General features: G+C 49.9%; 1 protein-coding gene across 1 annotated transcript in view; it reads right to left on the bottom strand.

Moving 5' to 3' along the window:
- The window catches only part of MDGA2 (MAM domain containing glycosylphosphatidylinositol anchor 2), a gene marked incomplete at its 3' end in the record, with an annotated part of 126,341 nt that extends 118,394 nt beyond the window's left edge, over positions 1 to 7,947 (bottom strand). Inside the window, exon 1 of the mRNA XM_010143676.1 lies at positions 7,771 to 7,947. Coding sequence (XP_010141978.1) covers positions 7,771 to 7,947 — 177 coding nt within the window. The remainder of the gene's footprint in view (positions 1 to 7,770) is intronic.
- Positions 7,948 to 10,377: the final 2,430 nt, after the last annotated feature.

Here is a 10,377-nt window from a genome sequence, read left to right as displayed (position 1 = left end):
AGCACTGACAGGCTGCACTCAGGTCTCCCCGCAGCCTCCTCTGCTCCAGGCTGAACCCCCTCAGCTCAGAGGTGTTCCATCCCTCTGATGGTTTTTGTAGCTCTCTGCTCAGACCCCTCAGTCACTGCACTATCCCCTGCCCCCCGGCAGCAACCCAGGCACGTTTCTGGCCACCTCTGCTACTACAAATTAAACCCACTTCACTGAACACGATAAAACGCTGGCTTTAAATGGCTCTTTTTCCACTGCATTGTCTTCTGCAAATAGCACCGCGGTTATTGATTCCCTGCAATGCAATATCTGGCTGTTGACTTAAACTAGTTCCCATTTTAAAAACTTCATAAAACATAATCCAGGAAAATCACGCTGTACTTCCAACCCCACCGACAGCAGACTTGGTATGCGAAGAGCCTCTGAGAAAAATCCCTTCTAAGCGCAGGAAGCCGGCGACCACCAGGCTCTGCCTCGACACTCGCGTTGGACCTTATCAGCATTTCCCACATCCCCCCAATGCGTGGCATCTCTCTGCGACCGAAGACACGCTCCAAACACCTTCCTGAATTAAACCCTGGAGCTCAGAGATCCAGTAATACGAGCTGTGCTTTACCTTCCCTGCTCACCCGTGCAGGATTACATCCTCCAACACCACCAAGCTAAAAACGAGAGCGAGATGCTGAGATGCAACTTGTTTTAGCTGTGATGACGACAAAAGGAGATGACATTTTCTTTTGCCTGAATGGTGGGAGAACTGGGAAGTGGGGCAGCAGGGAGAGAGGCAGAAGAGAACTTGACAAGAGTGAGCTGGCAGCTCAGTTGAGAAGGCAGGTTGGAACCAAGCGCTATCAACAGAACTTAAGGCCAGGCACGATCAGCAGCTGCTGAGCACAAGTCACAGATAGTGCATCAGGCCCACGATTTCTTCCAACACAAGAAATCAGAGGCATGGGCTGAAATTATCCAGCAGCAACGTTTGTTTGGGGTTTTTTTTAAGGACCCTTTTTTTTTTCTTTCCAAACACAACAAACTGTTGTGTAACCAACAGTCACAAGTTATTAACCAAGACAATGACAAGAAATCTAGAGATTCAATTCCAAAAGAGAATCTTCACTCATGGGAATTAAATCTTGTGGATACAACCTTTTGATCAGGCAATTCACAGAATCATCTGGTTGGAAGAGACCTTTAAGATCGAGTCCAACCGTTCCCCCAGCACTGCCAGGGTCCCTAAACCATGTCCCCCAGCAGCACCTCCACACGGCTGGGAAACCCCTCCAGGGCTGGGGACTCCACCACTGCCCTGGGCAGCCTGTTCCAGGGCTTCACAACCCTCTCTGCAGAGAAATTTTTCCTGATATCCAACCTAAACTTTTGTGATATAGGGACATGTGGGATCAGCCAGATTTCTGCTTGAAAGTACCAGTGACAGATGCCAAAACCCACCTCAGCTACCTGTTTTTTGCTTCTTTTTATCCTTTGTTTCAGAGAATGAAGATTTGGGGGCGTCTCCTTCAGACGGCTGAAAAATATTAAACACCACTAGAAAAGGATTGAATCTCTTTCACCGTGTACCTGGCACAGTCAAGAACGGTTCTGGCAAGACCTCTCTTCAAGGAAAAAAGTGAACACGTTTCAATCCTCCCGACTCTGAGATTTTAGCTTATTTCCAATTCAGAACCCAACGAGAAGAAAGTTTATGAACAATCCGGCAATCGCAAATAGCATCATTCATGTCTTGTTGAGCTTTCCTGGCACACCTTTAAATGACTCCCACGAGTGCCAAGGAAAGGGATCTGGGAACAGTTCCCACATACCAAGAGAACTGCAAATAGACATTAAGAAAAAAAAAAACCTGGTTGAGCTTGTAACTAGAAATAAAAGGATGGGATTAAGTGACAGGATCAAGGACTTGTAGAGCAAAGGCTGAGGAAATCATCACGATATTAAGCAACAATGAACCGAGATGATTTCCAAGGGGAAATGAAGATAGCTTCAAATCGCGGAACATTTTCAACTGGACAAGCTGACAGCACAGGGAAGGCACCAATTCAGCCCTGCCTGATGCGCTGTAACGATCCGTCCCCAAACGCACCCCTGCACTGGGGACTTCACAGAGGCTCTGGGCATCTCACTACGTTTCTCCTGCACCTCCACCAAGTCATCAGGTTGGAAAGGGTGCACAAGGCAAGCTGCTTATCAAAGTATAAATCAAACCTAAGTAGCTTTGAGTTTTCCCTCCCTTCTACATTAAGAATCCACCATTATAAAGCTAAAATAATTTCCTACCCCCCTCCCCCCCCAAAAAAAAGCCCATGCCCCAGTGAAACACCAAAGTCCAGCCTAGGAGGTCACAAAATCGACACGAAGACAAACATCCAGCAGAGCTTTTTGCTTTGACATTCACCTGCCTTCTACAAGGCGACCACAAGATGGAAGCGACAGGTGAACCAAGCTTCAGCCCACCAGAAGTTATCTGGCCAGGTCTTCTCCAGCGCCACCCAGCTGGCTCTCGGTGTTCTCAGTCTGAAAAGGTTATTTTTAATTGTGATTTTACTTTCTTCGGCTGTTGTGCAAATTTCTTTGATTTTACAAGAGAATTTTTAGTTAATTATGTATTTACCTAGTTAGCATAATTGTCTTCAATTATGTAATTAGTCTTCATACATGTAATCATTTGAACGTGTAATTATACGTAATTACACCATTAAAACATGCAAGTCATAAATATCTTTATCACTTTGATTGATAGACGTATGGGGAGGGAAAAAATCTCACTTATTTTTACCTCCTTGAACATGAAATCTGCAAGATTCAGCCTAACGTACTGCTATAATTATTCATAAGGACCTCTCAAGACTCCACCAAGGGCAGACCTTTCGAGCAGAGTCAAGCCACTCAGAACTAAGGAACTCACTAAGAGTCACCCAGTGCAGCAAGTTTTCAGATACACCAATAAGAAACCTCTCAACGTACTTACCGGTTAGTGCTCTTGCTCTTGAAGATGAAGAACAGTCTGTGTGGAAAAAACAAACCCATGTGCAAGTTGTACCTGCTTGTCCTGATGGGAGGTTGAACCTTAGCAAGGGGTTTTAAAGCCTCTTGGACTTTTTAGCTACCTGTAAAAGAATCAGTGTGGCCATGCTTACAGAACAGGGACATTTTTCAGTCCTGTGGAGCTTATTTCCACAGCTGAGTAGTACAGAACCAGAACAAATATCCAGTGTGGACCAAATGAACAGGGACAGCGACAGCTGGGGCTTCTGTGGAACTGCTCTGGGCTGGGAAGGCACACCTTGACACGCAGATTATATAGCTGAGTGTATTTAAAGTTCAGCTTCTCTTCAGGTTTAGATTTCTCGCCTTTGCTAACACACAGAGAAGCCTACAAAAACCAAACCCCTCCCACCAAGTGACTCAGCTGGCTGCCCAAGCTGGGCGGAGGAGGGAGAAGCTGAAACACCTCCTAACATACGTAACAAGAGCTCCTCAGCTCCTCACCAAGCAGTGAGGTATCTCCACCAGCAGCCACACACAACTGTGCCATGTTACAGAAACACCTTCGTTAGTTAGAGCACGCACCGCCCTAATTACTCACTGTGATTAGCACAGCCTCCTCTAATGTTCCAGCAGAAAATCCCACCATCACCTTATTAGCGTGCACAAAGAAAGAATTAATGTTTTCCTGGTACTCCATCCATTAAAATATGAGAAGCAACATTTCAGAAAAACAAAACAAAAAAACCCACGTGGCGTCCTCTTTGATCAGCCACAAGTGAAACATAAAAGGCTCCTCAGAGCTGAAGTGGATGCTACAGTTTCTACTTTAATTGATATGAATTCAATTTAATTGATATGGCCAACTAACGTGGCCAAACCCAGCCATGGGTGGGGAGCGGGTTGCTGACACCGCTGCGATCTGCACATCCTTGTTACAAGAACTGCACTCCTGCTCGGAAAATTGATGATGATTTCATATGGCACTCCTCAGCTCCCAGGAAGACTTTACAAGTGTTCAGTGAACACCTGACAAAACCCAGCCTGACTCATGACTACATTAGCCTGCATTTTACACTGAAAAAACCCTTTGTGAAGGTTTGACTCAATAAAGCTCGTATTCAGCTACAACAGGGGTGGATTGCTATCGTTCTTCAGCATTAAAAGAAATAAGCGCTTAAAATCTCCCGGCCATTTTGGCTGAGGAGACTACAAACAGTTTGGTTGAGGTTTTCTTCCTGAAGTACAGCAGGTGAATTCCCACCTGGGCAGAGCGCTGCAGATACACGCTACAGCCCTCCCCTGCGCTGACAGCAGAAATAAGCGTTAAACAGGGGAAAGATGAGTCCGTGACAGACGTCACGGCATCCTGACTGAGGGACAGCACTGAAGACAAGCAGACTAGAGGCTCCTGGAGCTGCAGCAGGCTTCTGGGACCGAGACACTCGTGCACCTGAGCCCATCACACACACAGCACTACATGCTCTGACCCAGGACCACAGCGCTGCTTCATGTGACAGAGGACAAACCACTGCACAGAGAGGCTGGAACCCACCAAAAACCTACTGAACACCACGAGTTTGGTTTATTCCTACCACTCATTTGAGGCAGGGAGAAAATTCCCAATAAGCCAATGAAAGGAATGGTTTCACCCGGCCTCCTTCATTGCCTTCCCTGCTGTTGCTTCTAAATACCAACTTTGGTGGCTGAGCAAAAGCTGCTGATGGTTTGAGCTACGCTGGGCTGGACAGACCTGTCGGTCTCTTTCAGCACTATGGTTCTGCCCTGACAAGGACAAATACATTAGCTGTTTTATCCACCCATATACTCTCCCTTTCAATCCTCCACTCATTTTGATTTGTTTTCCTTTTTGCTTCTCTGAAGACACTCTGCATTTGTTTGGGGATCAGAGACATCCCATCACGCAGGAAGATGCTGGCCAATGTCTTGTCCACCCTACCTAAGTCTTACCGTTATGTTTAGTGTGTTTGCTTTGGAAAGGAAAAAAAAGAGAGCAACAAATTAAATGCAAGGCACCACATGGCTTTCCCCCCCACTGCAGTACCACCCCTTTCCAGTCTTGCCCATTGCTTCTTTCAGTTGTTTGTTCAAGCCCCATCGTACCACCCAGCACCAGATGATAACTAAAATCAAACAATCCTCCTTCTGCAGCATAAATCTGCAATACAAACCCCATTGCCCACACACTGTGGACAAAGGCTGCAACAATGCAGGTGCAAAATAGGTCAGCCCTGCTAACCCCAGCTGGTCCCAACGCGGCTTGTCCACGTCAGTCCAGGCACCTCTGGGGACTCGAGCACTGAGCCTACACCGAGAACATCTTCTGCAAGCCACCGCCTCCATTTCTGTAGCACAGGCTGCAAACTCAGTGCCTTGGTGCTCCAAGCAAGCTGGCACACAGCGCGAGTCATCCCAGCATCCCCACCAGTCCCCTGAGGATGAGGGAGAACGCCCATGCCACTTAGGCCACCCCCTTTTGCCACCCGAATTCCCACCAGGCAGGGTGCACATCCCCAGGGCCACACACACTCTGGAGGAGCAGCAGTCCTGGGCTCTCCTTCGGGTGTGCAAGAGATCAGGAAGCAGAAGGTATCTTCTAGCAGCCTCTCGGCTGCAAGGGGAGTAGCTACTTGTTGACAGAGTGGCCATCGGCACAGCACTCCACTCCCACAAGTGGAAAGAAAACACAGCAACAGAGGCAAGGAGAAAACGTTGGGTCTTCCAACAGCAGATCCTCCCCTGCACCGCTTTCCAGAGAGCCAAGCTTCTGCCACACTCCCCTCAACACAACCAGCAAGAAGGGCATGTCCTAGCCCCTTGATTTCAAGGGGTTAAAATGCCCATAGTCCAATAGCGCTGCACAGGAGAAGGGTGTCAGAAGGATGCGAGGAGGTGGCACCTGCTACCGTTCTGCAGAAGAGCACCTCAGGGCTCGTTAGGGCACGTTGCATCCCCAAAACGCTCGAAGTCCCAGAAGAGCTGCTGCCTCCGCAACTCCCGGAGCTTGGTCGGGACAGAAGCACAAACATGTGGGCCCCATCACTTGCCACCTTGCAGCCACAGTGAAGCAACTGGGCGAGGAGTCGGGCATCGCCCTCCCTCGGCACATTCTGCATGTCAGACTGTACCGTTCACAGCAGGATAACTGAGGTGTGACAGCACGCAGAGGTGAAAGACATGGTGAAAAGACACCCAGAGCATAAAAAGAAGCCAGCATAGGTGAGGTTCTGCTGACACACAAGGGCTTCATCATTCAGCAGACAAGAAATGCAAAATCCCAGCCAGTCCCTGCTGGGGACCTGTTTCAGGTGCTCCTTCCTCTGAGTCCCATGGTCCAACTGTCACCTTGGGACAGTCACAGTCACTGCTGCTACCAGCCAGACTCCCCCAGCACAGGCTAGAGGAACTAAGGAAGGCTGGCATAAGCTACACCCCCCCACAGACTGTGCAGGGGCCTCACTGGTGGAAATAAAATGTCACCTACTGACTACAAAAAACAGCAAATAACTTCTTTCTGATGTAGGGATAAACGGCCTTAGTATATCCCCACGCACCTCTTGTTGAGGCACAGCGCAACACCCGGCTCCTGGGTTACCCTCTGGAAAAGGGTCAGGTCCAAAGGGTGACACTGTGGCCCCTCACCCTGCGGGACACCCCAGTGAGTCCAGCATGGGCCATGTGCTCAGCTCAGCCAGCCCCAGACGGAGAAGGGCTCGTTCCCAAAGGGCTTGGCAGAATTGGGTTCAAGCACCCAGAACTCTAGGCAAAATCCTGAAAGCAGCAATTTACAAAAAACAGGCTGCATGTGCCCACCCATGGTCTGCCTCACCTGAGCACGGACATGGCATTTGAAAAACTTAATCAAGGAAAATAGTTTCTATGGCAACTAAAGGCACATTTAGTAGCTGGAGCGAGGAGAGCTGTGTGTAAGAATGCTGCCAATTAGGAACAGCAGCAGGGACAGACCGAGCACCCCCCCACCACCGCCCCAGGAGGAACGCAGACATGCAATGACGCCTTGGGGTGCTCAGAGCTTCCTGCACTAGCGAGGCCACGTTTGGGGGAACCACAGTGTGCGAGTGTCTGTAATTCCCTCCCTTTGCAATAATCACCACACATTATTCTCCCCCAGACCTCGCTGGTATTGATTGGAGCTCCACCAACTCTAAGCAAAGTTTTCAAAGTTCCCAGCCTGAAAGCACAACCACGCTTAGCATACAGAACCACCTGGTTGGGAGAGACGTCTAAGATCATTGAGTCCAACCATTCCCCCAGCACTGCCAGGGTCCCTAAACCATGTCCCTCAGTGCCACCTCCGCATGGCTGTGAAAGCCCTCCAGGGCTGGGCACTCCACCGCTGTTCTGGTGCTTCACAACCCTCTCTGTAGCGATTTGCTCTGGTATGTCTGTCTTCTTCCGGATTTGTTTTTCCTTTCCTTCCACCAACCTCCACAGATCTCAAACACTCACAGGACTCCACGTTAAAGGACAACAAAGACTTGCCAATTTTAACACCACACTCCTAACAAGTCCTTCAAAAAAAGTCATAAACCTTTCTGCTGTTGATGTTTCTTCTGCAACACCCTAATACCAAACCAACAGCCTGGACAAATCCCCCCACAATTTGCAACCCCAGATCCGGTTGCACTGATCTCTACCACCCTGCAGCAGTCTAGTCCTCAGCAGAAGATGAAACCAACACCTGAGAGACAGAGCAGTGGAGAGGAGCGGTGGCCAGCAGGCACGGCGGGGGCTCACCTGTGGCCGAGGATGGCCGGTGACCAGGCAGGTCAGTTCCAGCGTCTCGCCTTCACGGATGGTGTAGACCCTCTCCGAGTAGCGCTCCTCCTCGATGTTGCACGCCAGGCCTGAGTGCACGATCCGCACCGTCGGAGGGGCTGCAAGACCCAGAGAGAGAAACCAGGTGAGCACCATCGCCTGCACCCCCGGCTTCGCTCAGACCCTCTTCCATGGTGGCAGACTGGGATCCCTACGTACCCCTAGCTGGGAGGCCCCCGGCGGGAGCTCAGAACAGCTCTGCTTGCCCAGCACACGCGGATTGGCACCAGAAGAGATTGCCATGGTGGTTACCATATGGTACCTACCACCCCCGGAACCAAGCCTTCACAGGCTCGCCTGCATTCCGGTTGGTTTTGTTCCCATTTCCAAATGAACACTGCATTATTGTTCGTTTTTATTATAGATCTTTCTAAACATATTATCACTCTCATTATGCAGATGAGAAGCCTTAATTAAACCATTCAAATTAAGCAGGAGAAACAGCGGGACTGATGCTGCTTCCTACCAAAATCCTGTCGCCATCAGAGGGACCAGGATTTGGACCAGAGGTTAAGTTCGAGCACAACTTTTACTTTAATTTTCTTGTATGCGCAACGTAAACTGCAGACAGTTTCACTGTTGGACACTTCGTACACGTAGGCAAACCACAACGTGGCTGCTAATACCGCTCGTACAAATAACAGCTCGCTTTCAGCAAGTCTCCAACACGTGTTCCTGGCTCTATAATTTTATTTCTGAACTGTGCAATTCACAGCTATTAGAATTTTCAGAGAGCGGATCGATGCAATAAGAAAGTTGAGTTGCCAAATAAAGTGGCACAAACTAAACAGCAGAAGAGATAAAATGTGATTCTGGTGAGTTTTAGGGATCCACTTCTTCACCCTCTCATCTTGTCAGTGTGCTGCTGCTGTTCAGAAGTAGATGCTCCTTGAAGTCCTGACTGAAGTCTTAAATCACAACCAGCAAGCAGAGAAATTAGAGCTGAGCCCAACAGGACTCCAAGCTGTGGACTTCCTGGCCCCACTTCCCACGGACCAGAGCCCCGTGCTGCTGGAATAACATCCCCGCGTTCTCCCCACATCCCGCGCACAGTTGTACCCCCTCCCCAAGACCACGGCTCCCGACTCGGGGCTCTGTGCCACACACCACCTCCTCTCACACCATTCTCCTGGGTCTTTGATCAATGTGCGATTGCTCGGCTAACGCCCACGTGGGATTCCGGAGCTGCAGCGCTCTGGCACCCCTGCAGAACGCCCCCATCATCACGCCATCACTGCTCCAGCCCACGCGCTGCTCTGAGCTGACCCAGCCCGTTGTGTTATCAAGCGCTGCACAACGCCTAGGACTGATACCAGCCTGCTGATAATTCACCATCCGCACCCTCGCTCTACAGCGCCACAAGAAAATGAGACTCGGAGGATCCCGAACAGGACAGTGTCAGGTCAACTAAATGAACAGGAAGAGAATAATTACTTCAAGCTGTAACGACTAAGCCTGATATTCTCCGGTACCCTGGATTGTCCCTGTCCATTTCTCTAAATATTTAGATTATTTTTCACTGTGCTTGGCCTAGGTTAGCCTCTCCAGCAAGCAGTTAAGAAATCTGTCCTCAGCAGAAGAGCTCGTGCAGGGAAGGGATGTCCCCTGCACACGGGGTGCTCACAAGTCTAACGGTAAGAGGCGACACAGGTCTGGAAGATCAGCACATCAGCAGAGCCAACAGCTCGGTGCACCCGGCAGGGCTGGCCCAGCAGCAACAGCCGCTCTGGCAAAGCCTCCAGCAAGATCAGCTCTTCAAGCCACTGCGCACCGCGTCTCCATGGCCCATCATCTCGCCCTCTCCGCTCTCTGCAGCCAGCCCCCGTTTAGCAGAGATGAATCCAGGTTAAAGACCGCTGCGTCCCTGCTCTTGGCAGAGCGGCAAGGGCAGCAAAAATTGCTCCCTAGCATCAGTTATTTCCAAGTACAACACAACGACTGAACAAACACACAATGCTCAGCCAGACGAATATCCCCACCCGCCTCAGCGTTGCTTTCCTACTGCTCCGGGGTGTTCTGCAGCCCCAGCACCTCCCTGTACGGTTACGCCAGCGGCTCTTTGCAAGGCTAAAGACACTGTTTACTGCTTAGAAGAAACAAATCGAACCTTTCCACCCCTTTGCACCATCAATCCAGGCTGCTCTTCCCCCATTGCTCACTGTCCCACCTGCAAGGGCAGATATCCTTGGTTAGAGGTCAGTCCCACGTGTCACACTGACTTTGAAAACACCTTAATTCTCAGTTCTCGTTATTTTTCCTAAGTGAACAGCAACACTAACGCTGAGCTCTCCCTGGGCTGGGAGAGAGCTGCTCCCTGTTCACACACCTCAAGAGTCCAGTGTCCCGGGCCATGGAGCGCCATCCTTGTTCTGCTGTGCACGGCCGCTGTAGCCACAGGGCTCCGTGCCAAGGCTGGGGCTTTAGACCTCCCACAACACAAATAATAAACCACTGACTCGCTAACGCAGAGCCACGGAGCAGAAAGGTAAAACAAGGTTCAAAACAGATCAGGAGTCTTCTGATAAA

This window comes from Buceros rhinoceros, unplaced genomic scaffold (assembly GCF_000710305.1).
Source record: "Buceros rhinoceros silvestris isolate BGI_N320 unplaced genomic scaffold, ASM71030v1 scaffold6109, whole genome shotgun sequence".
NCBI lineage: Eukaryota > Metazoa > Chordata > Aves > Bucerotiformes > Bucerotidae > Buceros > Buceros rhinoceros.
Note: the sequence above shows the minus strand (reverse complement) of the source record. Positions and strands in the feature narration are given on the sequence as shown.